General features: G+C 42.9%; 1 protein-coding gene across 2 annotated transcripts in view; it reads left to right on the top strand.

Moving 5' to 3' along the window:
• The window catches only part of THSD1 (thrombospondin type 1 domain containing 1), a 30,251-nt gene that overhangs the window by 5,037 nt on the left and 5,620 nt on the right, over positions 1 to 19,594 (top strand). The window contains exons 2-4 of one of the 2 annotated variants that reach the window (XM_051619568.1): positions 1,619 to 1,759; positions 7,051 to 8,013; positions 15,884 to 16,042. In XM_051619568.1, the coding sequence (XP_051475528.1) occupies positions 1,702 to 1,759; positions 7,051 to 8,013; positions 15,884 to 16,042 (1,180 nt within the window). In that variant the 5' untranslated portion in view covers positions 1,619 to 1,701. Of the gene's footprint in view, positions 1 to 1,549; positions 1,760 to 7,050; positions 8,014 to 15,883; positions 16,043 to 19,594 lie in introns of those variants that run through there. The other variant, XM_051619575.1, reaches the window with a different exon arrangement.

Raw genomic sequence — 19,594 nt, 5'->3', positions numbered from 1 at the left:
GAGCAGTTTACAGCAACACCAGGTAACTTTTGTTTTCCTTGAGCAGTTATAGTAGAGGCCAAAACATCTGTTTTGTTTTGTTGTTTGTTTTTTTTTTTTTAGTTAAACCTGCTTTTTTGCTTTTGTACCACTCTGATTCTCTGTTTTGAGTAACCAATTAATGATCCATAATGATCCATGAGAAGAGCGATGTCCTCAATGTGCTGCTGTGCCTGCTGTTGGTAGCCAGGGGCAATTACGGGGCAGCCCCAGGGGCAGCAGCCTGGCTCCCCACCACCCTTGGCTGGCAGCCCGCCCCTCTCTTGAGGCATAAGGTTTGTCTTCCTGTAATTTACGGAGTATCAAGTGAAGTTGTGGGTGGTGGCAGTATCACTGTCCCTATCTAATTCTTTCTGGAGCCTTGCCATGTTTGTGGGCCGGATGATGATTATTCCCTTCAGATATGTACAGCTATTATTGTAATGGGCTTCTACTGAGCAAAACCATGATGTTAGTCTTTTCTTAGAAATTATTCTCTCCAGCCACTTGGCACAGAGAACAGTTTAAAAAGCTTTCAAATAACATGACTGCTGTCTCTTATTTCCAGTCTAGCAATGTAATGGTTGAAATAACTTACTTGTCATTCCTAAAGACATACCTGATCTTTGCAGTGCCTGTTTCCTACGTTTTACCTGCAACTTTGTTTGCTTCTAACTTATTCCTGTTCCAGTGCCAGATTTCTCTCATAAAATTAAATTGTAAGCTTTACGGACCAGGAACTTTCTTGCAAGTTTGCATGATGGTGAGCACAGTTAGACCAACTTGCTCCTGTGCAGTACTAAAGAGCAATCGATATATTTTGAGCTACATCTTCACTTTATAGATTCTCCCCCACTTCACTTTCCAAAGCAAACTCTCAGTTTTTTCTGCTATTGTTGTGCTTCCAACCTGTTTTATGTGATTGTTACAAGACTCATAAACACTCATTTAAAGCACATGGACATAAGATTGTGAACCTTGCCAAAAGGAACATGTATTTTTTGTTTGCTTAACCAAGTCTGCAGAGAATGTAATCTTAAAAAATTATGAAGGAAAAAGTGAAAGGTGACACCTTCTCCATCAGTCTGAATGATATAAAAGGCAGTTATTGATCTTTTATAAATCTAGTAAAATAACTAAATACATTTACTGGACTGGAATAACAGGATAATTTGGTCATTTTCTACTGAGTCTCTTTCGTGCTTGCAAGCAGTTTACAGGAAGTTATATGAATTGTGTAGCAGCTGTAGCTGCTACATGTAGCACCTCTCCTATGAGGACAAACTGAGAGCGCTGGGGTTGGTCAGCCTGGAGAAGGCTTCAAGGAGACCTTATAGCAGCCTTCCAATACCTGAAGGGGCTACAGGAAAGCTGGGGAGGGGCTTTTTACAAGGGTGTGTAGTGACAGAACAAGGGGTAATGGATCAAAACTGGAAGAGGGGAGATTTAGGTTAGACATCAGGAACAAATTCTTTAATGTGAGGGTGGTGAGACACTGACATAGGTTGCCTAGAGAAGTTGGATTTTTTACTTATTAGTGGAATGTCTTCTTGCATCTTATGAAGCAAAGTCAACACAGCTGTAATCTTTTAACTTTCAGGTGTTCTCAGAAAAAAAGTGCCTGCACTTCGGAGCTGAAGAGGGACATGAGGAGTAAAAGGACCTGGGATCTCACTGGTCAGAATGAAACAGATCTTGAAAGATTTTTCAAATCTGTTGTTAGTTGTGCTCTGTGACTATGGTGAGTACTAGAGCTATCAAGAGAAAGCTGTGAGATGTGTATTTGCACCATGGTTTTGGATGATGCTTTTCCAGGTGATCTGTTGAAATCAGGTGCCACTGCTGACAGGCACAGAATGTAGTCTAGATCTGATTCAATATTTAGGTGGAAAATGCAACTTTCATGAACTGCCCCTTTAGATCAGAGTGGCAGGAACCTTTCCTGCTTAAATTTGCTCAGAGGAATAAACAAAAGAAGTGAACGGATTTGTGTGGGCATCATTGAGGGACTGACTGTGTTAGAAGCAGTAACTGGAACTCTGCTCTCTTGTAAGAGTTGTATTTCATAATATTTAGTGGTTGTCATGGAAGAGAGACTGATTTTAGGATGGGCAGAACTGCACCATACAGCTACCTGTTTCTTTCCATTCACTGTAAAAGGAACCTAAAGTGGTTGGCTGAGATGTAAGCATCTGCAGCACAGGCAGTGTCCTATGCCTGAGTGAGCCCTCATCTGATGGACCTAAGCTGCCACTTAGAGAACCTTTGAGAACAGAGGTTTTCTTTCCTCTGACCATGTAGTAAGCCAAAGGATGGTCTTCATGCCCATTCAGTTTTAGTCATGTAAAATTAGTCAGGTAGTCAGAGACAGTCAATCTCATTTGAGCAGTCCACGCAGAAATCAGCACATATTGAAAGCAGCTCCAACCCATCTGCAGTCTGAGATGTGTGGAGTGAAAAAGCATCTCCTTCTCACCATCAGCTGCCAAGGAGGAAGGTTAGACATCCTATGCATGGTGTTCTGTCTTTTCCAAGAACATACTAAGTAGGAAGTATGGTTGCAAAGGGAATGAATTCCTTTTTGCACAGTGAATTAGAAATTTTGAAAGTGGGACTCTTAATTCCTAAGTAATACATATATTTTCAAAAATTACATTCCTTATTTAAAAGCAAGTATTCTGACAGTTGCAGTGCATTGTCAAACCATGTTAAAGGATTAAGCCATGCACTGCTGAAACGTCTATAGCCTGGAAAAAATGGAGAAAGGATTGCTTAGTCCCTGCTTATGGAAGGAGCTGTGGTGGCAGGTAGTTTACACACCAAATGGCTGAAGATGTCTTACAAAGGAGAGAAATGGACCAAAAATGTATGCAGTTTTCTCTCCTTGTATGAGTGAGAAAAATCAGATTATAGGTAATGACTGAATACTAAGTATGCTCAGCTACTGATGTCTCTGGGCTTGCTCCATCTCCAGTCTAGAACAAGGGGTCACTAGAAGCTGTAAAGAATCTAGAATTAACATATTTGAGATGAACTTAATTCCAGTAGAAGTGGAGACACTTGTCTATGGCTTTTATTACCATTTCTTCTTTTAATAAGACAAAGTTAATCAGCCAAGTTAGGAACACTGCACTGAGTGGGGAACACAGTGAAAGAAAGTATTAAAAGGAGTGAGCTGAATAATTGTGATATCCACTGGTTCTTGGTGAGCCTGTCCTGTAGGTATTCACAACTAGTTAACTCAGAGGCAAAAGCTATTATTCTTGAACTTTATAGAGCATGACACAGTGAGTAATTACAAGGTGCAGTTAAAGAGCTAAATCTCTGCTGCAAACTTTAGGTGCATCATATTTCGCCTTATTTCTAGTAAAGGAATAGTCCGTCATTTAGAAAATTACTTCCAAACAGTTCTGTGCTTACACATCTTTGAGTATCTTGTGTGTACATAGTTTTTGGGTAACTCTTTCATTCATACACTTCTCTGTTTCAAACCAAGACCATTTTTTAAATGATCCAGTATGCTCTGGAAAATTACTGTAATGCTAAAAAAAGCTCTAGTATACAACAAAACATTAGTCTCATTTCTTTTCTTTTCCGTTGTGGTTGTTCTTCTTAGCTCTGTGCTACTGGTGGCTGACAAGCCAATAGCATAACCAAAGTTTGCTTCAACACTATTAAAAATAAATAAATATCAGATTAGCGCCCTCAATCATTCTTCTTGCTCTTGAGTGAAAACAAGTGTTTTCCTTTTGATCTTTCTAAGTGTAAATTCTTGCAAAGGCTCCTTTGGCAGGTTGTTGGCACCACAGCCAGACTCCATTCAATAAGAGACCATTGTAAGGACAACCAAAAATATACAAATGCATTGAAAGCTGCCCCTTGGCTGGCTGTCCAAACAACTGGGACCAGGTTTTAGCACATAACACAGTAGGCTGGAGGGAAGCTGAAGGAGCTTGCAGTGGGAGGTGGCTGCTTCTGAGTGGTGCCTTTTGGAACATCATAAGAAACTGCTTATGTGGGATGTCATAGAATCACAGAATCATAGAATATACTGAGTTGGAAGGGACCCATCAGGATCATCAAGTCCAAGAGTGCAAAGTTCTTGTGTTATCAACCAAAGATAGGAGAAAGGATACTGTGAACTGGGGTGCACCAGCCAGAGCTCTGCAATGCTGTAACAGCATCCTCCAGTAATGCACACTGTCCTCACTTCCCAAGTGATCTGCATTAGGGTTGATAGGAGCCACATGACAGTCTCCAGTCCTCCCACACACATTACAGTGGTGTTAATTCTTCTCATCTGAGCCATCCCAAATTAAAAATGGTGCAAGAGAGTCAAAACAGTGGTAAAAGAGATTAAAGACAGCAGAGGAGTAGGTACAAACATCAATGCTTTTCATTACTATTACTTGGATGTTTTTTGCTTTATGTTTAAACATGAAGTTGAATTTTTTTATGCTGGATTTATTTTTCCCTTGTACTGTTTCAGTTAAGTTGAATCTTGCCATATCTTTTGTAGAGAAATTCATCATTTTGCCCATGTTCAAAGAAACAAACAACCATGTCACTGGGAAGCTCTAACAAAGCTGTGGGAACTTCATGTTTGTTAGAGTGCTCGTGGTGGCCCTGGGACATGCTTTCTGGTGTCCTTATGAAGAATTTCCTGGACTTTGTCCAGATCTAAGTCCTTCCAGATGAAATAGATGAAGTTCTCTGAATAGTTGAGTGTACCCCAACTTGTGCTGGCTCCCCTTGCCAGCCTCTCATAATACTGTGCAGCACATTCCCCCCATTTGTAGTATCAGGTGCTAGAGTTGCTTGTCCTGTGCTCTCTGCTGTCATGTGAGCAGTGAGCAAGAAAGGTGGCAGCTTGCTGGTGTTAATTGCAGGTCCAAGGAACAGGAGAAGGTAGAAGAGCTGTAAGGCAGAGACAAGGGGAGGAGTTTGAAGAACCATGGTCATGGAGTTAGGATAGTACCCAAGAGATATTGACTGTAGATGCCGGTAGGAATGGGACTGAAAAATATGGACAGGCACAGATGACAGAGCCAGAACACGAAAAGCAGGAAGAATGGTTTTCTGGGCTGTTTTCACAGGCATTCAGAGTCTGTTCCCTACTCTTGAGTGTCCAAGTTGAGATCAAGTTTGCTGGGGTACCGTGCACTTGCCACAGCTGGGATCAATGGGTTCCTGCTTTGGGTGTCTGAAGGACCATTGTATTTAAAATCAAGTCCAGGGTTTCTTGGGGCATCCACATGTAGGTGATACTTGACAGTTTTCACTTTTGTGCCTGTGCCTTGGTTCCTAACACAAGACACAAGAATAGTGACATCTCATCTTTCGGGGAGGATGAACTCATTAATATTTCTGATGCATTAACATGCTATGCTGGGAGAACAATAGAAGAGTCCATGGGGGAAATGAATAATTCTGTGTTATCGGGATGGACTTTGGATGGTCAGCAGTCGCTACTACATAGGACCACCCATGGAAGAATAAGAACAAAAGAGCCCTCTGGTAACGAGCCCTGTCCATCTGCAGTGAAGCAGTGCTTTGTGGAAATGCAAATAAAGACTGAGTTACAGTACATATATGTAAGAGTGTATGCATGATTTATATGTGTGAGGCTGTGTGTGCCACCTTCATCCAGACTTTATGGATGTGGTTGAAGCTGGTTGTTTTAGAGACATGTTATAGCTGGCGAAGAGTAATAGGCTCTTCTAGTGCACACTGCACCTCACCCTAAATGTCTATAGCTGGTCAGATTAATTTCTTCCTCAAAATTTCCCCTGCTGACAAGAAAGTGAAGCCAAGGTGACTAACTTAAATTGAAGCTTAGAGTGGTAGACGTATAATATTATATGTGAGATGAGTCCTGCTAATCCTGACTGCTGAGTGCTTGCCTTGGCAGTTGTGGTGTTTTTCCAGCAAAGATTTCTTTGAGGTAATCTTAAGACATGTGCAACAGATTTAAGAAGTCAAAGTATTGTTAGTTGATACTACTTATGAAAGGATTTTTGTCACTCAAGTTTTGCACTTCTGTAGCAGCTTCCAAGACTCGGAAGCCTTTTCCCAGACAATTAAAGAAAGGTGTCTCACAGCACATTCTGTATCTGGAATAGATGTATGGGTTCCCATTATTCAGATAACCTTTTTATGTCTGAAATCCTTAAGTTTCAAGGAACACAGAAAAGCTAGCTGAGCTAAGAACGGAAATGTGATCTTCCCAATCCATTGCTTTAGATATCATCTATCCCCACTAGTTACAGCACGTTTCAGGATAATTTGGCGACTTGCACAAACATGGTCATGCAAGAAGTGCATTTAAGAAGACTGTGCCATTTATAATGAAGTGATGTCATTTAGACATGTTGCACCACATCTGAGACAGGAAAAGTGCTGCAGTCACTGTTATTTTCAGCTCTTTCACTCAAATGTCTCTGTGATGCAAATGAGCAAAATGAAAGATTCATAAGACAGAGCAAGAGAAGAGGCTTCAAAAAGCATCATGCAGACTTCCTATTTTATTTAATTTGAGGGACATTTTTCATGTTTCTCTATTAAGAAACTGCTGTCTTTTTTTTCTAAATTGTAGCTAAAGTAAGTGGAACAACAGCTGGCCACTGTGAAGTGCACTTTAAGAATCTGTAAGTGAAAGAAGTTGAGAAGTTTGAGAATCTATCCTGATAAATTAAGTTTTCTGTCAATCTTTTGGGTTGTTGTATTTTTTTGTTTGTTTGTTTGTTTTAAACCTTGTTTTTAACCTTCCTGAACGTGTTACTTCAGTAGACTTTGAGCTGGTCCAAATCTTATCCCTGCACAAAGGAGTGGTGGTGAGCTTTAATTGCTATAGTTAGGCCCTTTTTTTTTTTCTCTTTTTGGTGTGTGTGTGAACTGATTCACTTTAAAAATTTTGATAACCACTTCTTAAATATCCACTTTATAAATACTTAGGGTTTTTTCCATAAGGTAGATAAACAATTAGTTGTCTCTTTGATTTTTAATGCTGTTGTGAAACTGTGTTCCTTCCAGTTCTCGGCGAAGTGGAGTATCTCCTGTTGGAGCGTCCAGGTCATGTAGCCTTCAGCAATGGCACAGTATCTGTGGAATATCAGTACTATAGTGGTGGTAATGTGACAGCAGAGCATCTGTCCATCTTATTGTTGGATGCCAGCACCAAGGAGATAATTGCAAGAAAACAGCTTCCAGCAAATCAGTCGCAGGGAAGGGTGGAGTTTGAGTGTTTCCATTTCAAGAGTGCTGGGGACTTCTTCTTCAGAATGGTCTCTCCCAGTGATAATGGCAGTGCTGCCCTGTGGAGCAGAAGCATGTCTACCCTCCATGTGGAGTGGCCTGTATTTCACATTGATTTGAACAAGAGTTCAGAAGTGCTTGGGAACTCCCTTCAGGTTGGACTTTTTACAAATGAGCAGTTGTGTGCCATGAACGAGACCGTGGTTTCACTGGATGTGATATTCACTGGCACCCTTTATGAATTTGGAAGAGTAAGCTTGGATGAGACTCTGGGCATTAGAACTAGCAGAGGAATCCCTCTTGCTCAGTCCCAGTGGGTAGAGTTCAATTGCCCACCTGTTGGTCAAGAACCGTATGTCACCGTCTTACTGAAATCGTTAGAAACACATTCCATCATTGCCTCCATAGGACCCATAGATCTCCTCCACAAATTTGGATACAGACTAGTTGTGGCACCAGAAGCAATATGCAAAACTTTGGTTCAGGTCTTCGTAGTCTCTCCGCCATGTACTTCTATCAATGGAAAAATTGTCGTCTATAAAGAGGCTGTGAAGCATCCTAATCAAAGAACAACCTGGCTGCATGAAAGCATCCTTCACCCAGGAGACAACAGGACAGAATTTAACTGCACTTTGTTTGATGTGGGGAAGAACAAGTACTGCTTTGACCTCTTTAATTTCTCAAACCGAAGCTATTTCCCAGCAAGAGTTAAGGAGTGTGTGATCATCCAGAGGAATATGGGTTTGTACTGATGTTTGCCCTCTTTTAGCCAAAATCAGCGCTCTTCTCAGCCAATATGGGTAATGATAATTAGGTTTGTGGTGTCTCCTATTGAATAGCTACTTTTTGGCTCTCCTACACAAGAGAAAATAGTTGTAATGTCTTGCGCAGGTGGGAACAAGATGGAGAAGATTGCTATGTACAGGCATACATGAGAACTGCACTAAGTTAACACTAAGTAACTATCTAGACAGGCTAAAACTGAAACGTGGCTGCCTCAGTAATGTAAGAAGCTACTGCAATAGATCTGGCCTGTTAGAGACATTCAAGGTAGGATTCGTCTTACCTGCATCTAAGTGTCTAAAAGCCTAGGGTCCAACATTAAGTAGTTGTCTAGCTTTTTAGTCAAGAGAACATCTTGAAAGTCAAGATACTTGATAGCATCTTGAGAACTGAGAGTCAAGAGAGGCATCTCACAAGGGTGAGATGGGTATAGAAGATAAAAGGGCTGAATCCTCACCTGAGCTGTCTTTATCTCTAGCACATTTGCTATAGGGGTTTAGAGTCCTACCTGATAGATACACAATTTTTGGTGAGATGAATCTGGATTTGGCTGTAGTGAAAGACACTGTTGTGTCATTTGGACAGCTTGCATATTTTCCAAGCATCTGACGTGTCTCTGCTGCTTAAAACAGACCAGGGTGCATTTTCTGACCCGTGAGACTACCTGGCAGATCATGGCTCACATTTGTGTATCTAAACTTTTCCTCCCAGAAAATATTAGAATCCTACAAAATGCCGACTAGGAACAGTCTGTGGTCCATATAGTCATTTGGACCGTGGCCAGGCATGGTCTAAGAGAGTGTTGGTTGTCAGAAGCCAAAACCATGTTCAGGAGTATGAATAATCATGGTTAAGGAGTGATCACAGTTAAGCATGATCACAAGACAAATCTTGAGCCCATTCCTCAGCTCTGTTAAAGAAATACCTATGCATTCCATTTATATTTCTAAATCTTATGCTTCAAAGCTGGCAGTCCACGGTATGGCAGTGTACACATTACATGTCAGAGGAAGTAGATGAGCCAAATATCCTTCTCATCCATCATTTGTGGAAGGCAACCACAGTGAGGGCCTGTGTGTGCCTGAGGGGCTTGGGTTAGCTTGTGTTGCCTACACTCTGGAATGGAAACATAAATGTCCTCATTTGGAGCAGGCTTGTGTCCCTGTGTAATGAATTAGTCTTTCCTATGCAAACACTTCAAAGAGTTTGGACTGAAAGGTTTGAGATGTACACCATTTTCTACACCTCCTCACTCTGATCTCCCTGAAAAGGAAGTGCAGGAACTGTAGCCAAGAAAGGGTCATTGCACTTCATGGGCAGGTCTCTGAGCAGGGTCATCAGGAGACCAGGGGTGCAGAACATGCTCCACAGCACACAGTCCAGATACAGCCTACCTTAATTAGGCTCCTAGTGTCATGTGGTCTTACTTCGTACTATTTCTTAAATTCTAAACCTGCTAGCTCTCTAATTAACACTCAATACTAAAAATGACCTCTATTTTCACCATATGCCAAACTTAGTACTTAGTTCTTCTCTTCATCTTAACTCCCCATCTGCATTCTCTGTTGGCACTCTCTCTCTTCCTTTGGCATAAGAAAGTCTTATCTAAAAATGAAAGCATATTATTTTCTTAGTGGAGGTAATTCTCAGGGAAAATGGCAGAGAAATCTTATTCTTCCTGTGTGCTTGGGTGGTATGTTACACTGATGGGATCTAGATAATTGCCCTGACAGATGAATACCCAGGATATGACACAGATCTGTTTCCGTGCCCAATATTTGACTGTTTGAATTGATAAGATCCACCCTAAGCGATGACTCCCTGCCATCTGCCTTGTTTCCTTGGTTCCCCTATAGCACTATCCTTGCAGCTGCAGTCAAAAGAATCAGGCTCTGCCTGTGAAGAACAGAGTTAAGTCAATAGCTGCCAAGTTAGAAGTGTCAAATCTATAAAGCTGATGAAAGCGAAACCGCACCGCGTAGCCGTAAATAAAACGTCAACCTGAAATTAATTAGACTGCAGCACATTTGACTTTGTGCCTGTTATCTGTGAGACTTCAAAGCCCTCAGGCAGCGTTTGAAAGGAGCGGGGTGTTCTGGGAGGGGTGCATCAGCCTGAAACCATGACAGGCAGAGTGAACCTGCGCTTCCAGCGATGGCCATCACAGCTGTTTTGGAAAGCCCTCTCCTTGGCTCGGGAGTGTCTCTCACCTCACTGCAGGGCACTGTGCATAGACCCCAGTCCGTGATAAATGTTCCTGTAAAATGTGTGGGTGCTGCACAACAGGTACTGCTCCCCAAGTCACGTATTTTCTGCTTTGGCCTTCCTGAACTCACTCAGCTTAAGGTAAGGAGGGGTGATAAATCGTCTAGTCAGGGCTCCTGTGCAGCATGGGCCATCATTTTTCACCCAGTTGAGGCCCACAGTTAGTCTTTGCATTCAACTGCCACTTATCCTCCAGAGATCTTCCTGTCTTTTGTTAAAGGCACCACAAAACAGAGACCCTTCTGGTTAATTCTATTAATATCCTGCTCTGATTTTATTTTATTTTTTTAAAGGGAAATTGTGTGTTTCATAACTAAAGCTCATCTAGTTTAAACCTCTAGTGACTGGCTCTCCCTTTGCAGCTCTCTGCTAGACAGCTGTTTCCTATCCACTGTCTTCCCTCCATTAAGGCACACATCCAGTTCATCTCAGTCCTTTCAGATAGTCTCAGTGTTCTTTTTAATAAGCTTTGTTGGAAGGTATTTTCATCAGGATTTGATTAATTTTCTGTCTCTTTTTTGATTAATTTTCATTTTTCAACACTTCTATTTTATAACAAGAGTTACGAGCTTTGGGTGGTGTGTTCTGATGTCCTTTTTACCGGTGCCCCTTCAGCAGTTATTTGCTGCTGCTTTCCACCAATTGCATTAGGTAATTTTGCCATAACTTTTACCCTGTAAGCTCTTCTTGAGCTGTTTTTGCATATGACCTTTCAATATGTAGTCTGTCATCCTGCAGATACAATTTGTATTCCTTCTTTGTTCATTTTACACATTCCTGATTTACAATCTACTTTGCTTGAGTTATTCTAATTTAGCAAGTAATCTGTGTTGCTCCATACAATTGTACTATCTACTTATACCATCACAGGAGTGACATATTTTCTCAGTAATGGTTTTATTTTTATTTTCATGTCAACTAGGCAGGCATTGTGCAGCACTGAGCCTTATACTGATCCCTTTGGAATCTCTCCAAGTGCATTCCCACTCAGTGATGGTTTTCTGTTGACAGTCGCATACCAAATCTGTCACTCAGCCAGTTCTTACTTCATTTAGCATATTCTCTATTATTATGAAGCAGAGATATCGTCTTGTAAAAGATCAAATCTCCTAAATCATTAAAATTACCTTCATCGAAACCACAAAGGATGAAATAAAAGACTATTTTGCCACACACATTTTCCATAGGTCAGGTGTCCGTTGTATTCCTGACCCTTCAGCAATCCTGCTCTTCTCATCCCAGCCAGGTTTAGTCCAGCCTGTGAAACAGGAATCTGGCTTATATCTGGAGTAGGAAGGAGAAGGCTTCTGGTGGCTCTGAGGGGACCAGGACAGTAGCTTTTCCAGCCCAGGCCATCAGCTTCAGAATGAGTGTCACAAAAAGCTTGTACTAAGACTGTGAATATATCTCTTGAAGGTGGGGAATATGTCTATTAACTGTGAGCCAGCACTTGTGCAGCTTTCTGTAGACTCCTGCTGGAGAATCTGAGAAAAAAAACAGCGAGATGTGAGTCACTTCATTCATCTCAGTGGGGTGTTAACTCTTTCATACAGGTGACTTAGAGAGAGTCATGCAGCTATATTTTTTTTCCCTGTGTTTGTTGGGATTATTTGAATGTCTGAGGTAGGAAACTCAGATCATCTTACCCAGACAGAGATGCATTGCAGGCTCATTCTTTTCAATGCTTTATCTTGTGCTTTGCTCATCTGAGATGTAAGAGTCCCCAGCAGTGAGACTTCTGCACTCCTTAGGAGGATGTTCCATGTCCTAGTCTGTATCCCACTTGATACATTACGGATGAGACTGATAAAATTAATCAGTAATGCTACAGCATAAAAATGGGCATATTTTCTTGTTAATGGGCATATTTCCAGTGTTAATTAACTTTCTTTTACGATTCTTAGTTACACTCTGGAGAGCATTTTCAACTTTGGTGTGACTCCCAGTGAAATCTCTTGCACTTGCCGACAGCAGAGATGAATTTTGTTAATCTGGCTTTTGCTAACTGTCAGAAAAAAAGCTATTGGGAGGTCAGCAGGTCATAAGAAGTGCAGCAGTTGCCAGCAGAGAGAAAGAGGAAGCTAAGGGAAGACCTCCTGGAGGGAAAAGGGGTCAGTAAGGGAGAAGAGTAAGTTGAGTATCTAGGGATCAGGCAGGGGTATACAACTTCCATCAAATTCTTGCTCCATGAATAAGACTGTATGAATCAGACCTGCCTATCTGTAAGGAAATCTGGGAACCAATTAGCTCTATTGCCTGTATCTGTAGCCAGCTTTCATTTATTTAGAAACAGGCAGATGCAGGGGATCTGGGTATGCCAGGCCTGGCTTTTGCCCCATCCGCTTCTCCTGTGTCCATGAGTGCTTCATCTTCACACTCCCAGTGTTTTGGGAATATATTGGGTGTTATGGACTCACTGGGATAGCTCTTAGCTTCTGAAAAAAAATTAGGCTACGTCTCTGCAATTCTTAAAGATACATGTTTGTGGGAAAAAGACTCTAATTTGCCCAGGCAGAGTCTAGGTTTTCTTCCTTTAAAGGGATCCTTATCCCTTTGTTGTCCAAATTAATGACCTGTTGGAGCATGCCACCATTTCAGTGCACCCTGGCTTCATTTCCATGGAAACAGAAACATGAAACATGTGAGAAGGGTGTTTTTCCAGGTCTTACTCGACACCAATACAATGTATGTACACCCAATCTCAGGACGTGAAAACTGATCTCAGCTTCCACAAATACCCTGCAATCCCTCAGACTAGCGGAGGTGTTTTATGTGAGCCTGTAAATAGTCACTTTGTCCCTTGTCACTGGTCTTGTTGAAGGGCTTAGGACTGTCATGTGCATCAGGCTGGAAGGATGAAGCTGAGCATCCCTGGCTGACTGCACCATTGGATAGCTCTGCATGCTCAAAGTCTTACAGACACAGAAATTCAAGGGGAGATATTTACGCAGAGCAACAATTAACACAGTTAATTGCATTTATCTTTCACGTTGGCAGATCTGCCGACTCTCAGCTATTTCAAACTAAGTAATCAGTTAGATGTCTTCACGTTGATAATTGATTCCTCAGTTGTATGTGAAAACAATTCACACTTATTAGAGCTAGTTTGCAGTGCATACCTTCTGTTCTTTCCCCTGGCGCTTTGGATCCGTTTGTCTTAAATGGAGGTTAATAATTTCATTTCCTTGGGGCAGAATAAACTATGCTTCATTTTCTTTTACATTCTGGTAATTGCAGGAGGTTGCAGAGCAAGTTGCAGGAGTTTAAATCTCTGGTCTTTCATGGGAGCTGGAGCATTTCCTGCTCTCCTGCTGTTTATGGTGCATATTCTTAGCCCCAAAGCTATGGATGCCAAGTGTTTTTGCTAAGGAACTCTGTACCCTCAGCTGAAGCTAAAGTCAATGAAAAAGTGCCCTGAAGCAATGAGCACATCATAGGTTTGATGTCAAAGTGAGACTCATCCTAAATGTTCTTGTACATTGAAGTCCACAGTCATCAATGCAGAGGCTGCCGAGTACCCTCCCCTGTCACTCGTATTGGCACTGGAGGCAACCAGAATCTTTCTGGGTCTGGTTCTATATCTGACTGTAATTAGCAGAGGTTTAAACAAGCAGGGAATGTGGAGAGAGGGAAATGAGCTAGCTTACACACTGGAAATTATGGCAGGGACTCACAAAGCTGCTCACATAATGTAGTCTATGAGGAGATGGGTGCTTCTCCAGGTAGCCTACCTCCCTCTGTCAGCAATGAGGGACACTGCTGAGGTCTTTAATGATACAGGTATGAAGAAAGGTATTGTGAGATCCCCAAATAGTGTGATACCATACAATCTTTTGGAGGAGGGATCAAGTATATCTTGACTGACTATTGATTATGGCCATTTTTCTTGCTGCCCTCACCAATAGCTCTGTTCACTGGCTGATGTGATTTTCCAACTGTCCAGTGTCAATACCTTTGAGGGATTCCTTACCCCAACAAACTTCTCCAGTTCCCCCCTCCTTGGCATGCTCTGGCTCCCTTTCCTCTCGACACCACTGTGGTGTCTTGCCTTGCCCCTCTCTACTCTGCGTCAGGCATGGCAGATGTACTCGAGCCTGCATGCACACAGATGTGTGTGTATGTGCCCACATATGCTCTGCAGCTTTGACTGACAGCACAAGTGTAAGCTCAAAACCTCTGGGCCTCATCCTGCAATGCAGGTGAGTACCTGCACGCAGGAGAGCAGCCCCACAGGTTCTGTTCCCCTGCTTGCATTCACACCATTCATCCTGGTGTGCTCACAAAAATTTGTAGGACAGGGCCCAAAGCAGTTAAAAATTCATGTTTATTAAAACACAGCTGTATTTATTTTTGTTCAAGACTTAAAAAAATAACAACACACTATGAACAATGCAGCAACCAATATAACATGAAATAATGAAGTAATTTCCAGTCACCCAGCACTTTCTAGTCCTTTAACATCATAGATTTTTCACTGATCAGGAGCTTGGTGCCATGCTAGCAGCAAAGCAACAGTGTAAGAAGATTCAAGACTGTTACCTGTGTTGGCAGTAGCAGCACCATAAATTATTTAAAAGAGCAAATTTTAGCAAATGTAATCTAATATAATCTGTGATTTAGCAATGAAATTGAATAAGTGTTCTATTGTTTTTCTTTCTGGCATGTTTCAAAGCCAGGTTACTAAGTCAACTGACCCGTATTAGAGTCCCCAGAGCATCTGTCCTTAAAGGTTGAACTGGTTTGCATTGGATTGGGATTTAAAGTTGTGGTCCTGCTTCAGCATCACAGCTACCAGATGTGAGCAAGAACAGTCCCTTTCTCTCTCTCTCTAGCTTCTGACTGCTGTAAAGTTTGAGTGTTGATCACTGGATGAGGATGTTATCTAAGGAAAACAGGGATTTCATTATGCATTAAAAATTATATTTGAGGTAGCATTATAACCTGAATCTGCCTCCACTTAAAATAAACAAATGAACCCACAAAATTTCATCTTGAGTTAATTGCCTAACCATAAGCAATAAATAAATAGGGACCTGTAAGCTGTCATATGAATGATTCAGTAACACGTTTGTGTGCTGTGAAGATAATAAAGAGAAAAACCGATATTGCCATTTCATTAGGCCTTCTAAGCTTATCCTCCTTTCACAATCATGTAAATCATGATTAACTACACTTAAGTCAATGAAGGTATCCTGCTGTAAAAGCACCCTTTGTCAGGGAGGAATTAGATTAATATATAAATTACGAGCCCATTCCAAAGATTTGTGGATTAATTTCCATTTGCTGTTGTTCCAGGCAGGTCCTGCCAGCCTCAGTTAACTGCTGTGTTGCTGGCTGGCACGGGAGTGGAAAAGGGACAGAAAAAGAAAAGTGGGAACATTGCCCCAGACTCTAATGGGAAAAGGAGCAGGTCCCTGGAAGCTTCTTGCTCTTTTTGTGTTGCCGTTTGCATTGTTTGGTTATTTATGGCTGGTTTTCTTTAATAAGAGAAGACAGAAGATTGCGTCTCTAAAGCTAAGGAGGCAGGTGCATTCCTCATTGCTGTGAGCTTGTGTATTTGCAGAAACATGGAGCCCGTGGCAGCCCTGGAGCCCCTGCAGTGTCACCTGTGGGGACGGAGTCCGGGAGCGCTTCCGAGAGTGCCTCACCTCCTCACCGGCAAAACCAGGCTGCGCTGGGTCACCGAGAGAGACTTCCTTGTGTTCGCTGGAGGAGTGTTTGTGTACGTACCTCTGCTGTCCCCTTCCCTGTGCTCTCATCTCTGCCCTGGCAAAAGCAAAGGGCCTGTCACTAGAAGGACATTGAAAAATGGAAGCATCCGATCTCACCTTCAGTCATACTGATTTTGGAGGGGTATCACATTCCTGCAGTTGATGGAATAGGGTGGGAGCCTACATGCATTTGTGGGACATCTGGAGATAGGGCTGCAAGGCTTAGGAAGATTTCTGCATGCTGTGAGTGCCATGGAATGGATTAAAAATCTCCAGCATGGCCAGCGGGTGAGGAAGGGCTGGAGGAGAGATCTCAGGGCAGCAAGACATGTTCAGTACTGAAGGCCAAAGACTCCAGACAACAGAAACCTCTTAAAAAGTGGAAACCTCTTAAAAGAGGACTGGTTCCAGCTGGGACCGATGGTGTGGACTTCCTATCCTGGGAATTTTTTGTTGTGGTAGTGCCAGCTTTCCCCCTGCTCAAGCCTGCCGCTGCTGTTGGCTAGTGACAGGGCAGGCTGGCTGGTGCTGGTATGTGGCAAGTGGGTGTGAATACAGGAGACCTGAGCCTCCTGGAAGGTGAGAGAGGGTTACAGCAGCCGCATGGCCCCTGGTGTGGCTGGATGAAGCTGTGCCAGCACCATATCGGGTGCTTGCAGTCAGCATCAGAGGCAGCGCAAGTGTCCCTTTTAACAGAGTGGTGCTGCACAGAGCAGGCAAAAACTATTGCTTCTTACAAACTTTCTGCTGAAAAGGAGGGTGCTAATGCCAAGAGGCTTTGCAGGTCCATCTTTTCAGAAACTGGCTGATCTACAAGCTTCAATACCTTCATGTCCCACAGGTGCTGCTGGTGGTGGGGTGGGGAAGGGAAGGTGCACAGGGACTGCATGCTTCTAGGTTCTCAGGCTGTAATTTCAAAGGTATTTTAAGCTATTCCAAAGTGAACAGTTCCTTCCCCCTTGCTTTGGCTGCTTCCATGCACTTCCTTGTGCTTTCAAAAGTGGAGTGTGGAGAACTGGAATGGAGCCAGCTAAAAAAAATGGACAATTTTGGGATGTGGGGAAGTTGCTTATCACATAGCCATTGCAATGCTTGTGCCATGGAAAAGGGAAGGGCGACAGTGGGGAAGAATGTGTAGCTGGAGCAGGAAGAGGGCAGGACTGCTTTTTTGATGGAGGTGTTGGCTTGAAACAGCTTAAAGGCGTTTGCTGAATGAAAGCCTCAGAAGTATACAGACAGGACTGGAATGTATTGTGAAGCACTGCAAGAAATGGCTTGGAACTGAACAAATGGTCGTGTGAAAGGGAAATATTTAAAATTACATTCAATCAAGCCAAGTATTGCATTTTGTCAGTGTTAGTACAGCACTTAGGATGTTTAACAGTTCATTGTTAAGGTGTCTGATGTTTTTAATGACTGGAAAGTGCTGGCCCTGTGGGTCTGCATATTTCGTAAAGCTGTGACTGTTGACAGAGAGGAGCAAGTCAGATGTTTAGGGGCCCAGCTTAAAGCTTGCTCTAGGGCTAGTTGTCTTCTCTATGCCACACTCTGGTGGGCTGCTGCAGGCAGTGATGCCACCAGCAAAACACATTGAAGTAGTTGGTGTTTTTCTAAAGCTAGTGCTGAGCTGTGCTATTCTGTGCCTCCTGTTTCCTGCTGGAGGTGTATGTCCATAAGCACAGTGTTTGGTTTGGCTCCTCGCCGGCTGGTTTTTACCCCTGCTCTTCAGGAGCTCAGAGAGGAGTGCGGAGAGCTCCCTAGAGTGGGGTCTGTGGGCATGGACCATGTTCTGGACACGTGATTTGGATGCATACCTTGCTTTACACGCACAGAAGTGACAGTCTTCTCTGGTGCTTCTCGTAGGTGTCACTCTTTCTGTGCAGATGTGCCGCTGTGTGAGGCTTGTGATGGTTTCTAGAGAGGCCAGCTGTCCTGTGAATACACAGTGCACGTGGCCATTGCAGTCTGGTTGGAGTTACGGTTTGACAGCAGTCAGGAGATCGGAACAGTCCTCAAATTCCAGCAGAATCTCTGGGTTAATAGAGAGGATTTATACATAGAAAACTCAGATGCACAGGAGGCCTGGATTTGCACCCATTGCCATGGGATCATCTGGAGGAACTAGCTCACTTCTCTCGTGCACATGGTGTCTAATCCTCCTGCTCTCACATCAGGCAGCATCCTTTACAGAATCACCTACCTGATTTCATCTCACTGAATCCTGGGTTGCTCAAGAAGTGACTCGACACTGTGATCTTACAGTGTTCATCTGCTGTCTGATCTCAGGCTGGGAGTGTCATTCCTCCCCACCCCCACACCTTTCTGAAACAGGCAAGCTTTTCTTCAGCATAACTATGTTTGCAGTCATTAGTCCAGCAGATGGAGCAAATGGCTGAATAAATGAAACCAGCACACAGTCTAGGGACAGAGGTAGATAAGGTGGAGAGAAGCAAACCTAAGTGACTAAGTCTTGTTTTGAACCTCACTGTTTTGCTAGCTGTTAGCTTTCTACTCCAAATAATACAGTCACAGTGTGCATTCCAGAGCAACAATAGTCTTCAGAAAATATCTGTGAGACTGAGAGAAGAATGAACAATGATTGAATTGCTCTGCTGTGGTGGTACTGAACAGGGCAAGTGTTGGTCCTGCCTTCTCCCCTGGGGTTAGCATGCTCACTTCCTGCTCAGGCACAGCAGTGCTCTGTGTTCCAGGCATGATGATGTTGGGTTGAATGCAAGTTTTAGGGATCCTCTAAAAAAGATTCAGCAGGTCTTGTTCTTTATGCTAATGTCAAGCTCTCAGGCTGACATGAAGCTCAAGGTTAAGCCCACAACAGGATTTTTCAAAGGCCTCGGGGCTATCAGGTAGTCAAAGAAATGGGTCTCCTGCCCACCCAGCACCCTGCACATCTGTTATTGTAGCAGCCTGGGACCTTCTGGCCTGTGTTCATCAGTGTGTTTGTGTATCCTGCACACCTAATAGTTGGGCTTCTACCTCACTGTTGAATAAGTAGATGCTGTCTGCTTCTTGTTATTCTGCAGACACAATCCTATGGCTGGACAGTCACGGTGCTGCAAGCAGGAGCATCTGACAAGTTTTACAGCAGACTGTCCATCACCCTGATGGAAGGCTCTGGGTTCTGAATAAAACTAGAGACTGGGAGAAGGTTGTTAAGAGGTTCAGTTTGAGCTAACAGCTCCAGGGCCAGCTCTTGTCAGCCACAGCTGAGCAGCCTTGTCCTCCAACATTTTCATGGCCTTCTGAAGTGAATACTTTGCCACAAGAAGTGAGTGCTGCCTGACACTAAAATTAGCTGCTGGACCAGTTCATCAACTATGCTGTATTCTGCTCAGGGCTACCACTGAAATGCTGGAGACCTCGTCCAAAAAAAAGAAATTATTAATCTCTCATTGGTCCAGCTGTCTGTAATGTAGTGCAATGTACAGGTGAGAGGTTTCAATAGGGCTGTGGAAAGCTCTGAGAAGTTCACATTACAGGTTTGCAGGGTATTCTTTGCTGTTTGAAGGCCCATCTCCAGTGTGTAACAGAAGAGTGTCAATACC

This window comes from Apus apus, chromosome 1 (genome assembly GCF_020740795.1).
Source record: "Apus apus isolate bApuApu2 chromosome 1, bApuApu2.pri.cur, whole genome shotgun sequence".
Lineage (NCBI taxonomy): Eukaryota > Metazoa > Chordata > Aves > Apodiformes > Apodidae > Apus > Apus apus.
Note: the sequence above shows the minus strand (reverse complement) of the source record. Positions and strands in the feature narration are given on the sequence as shown.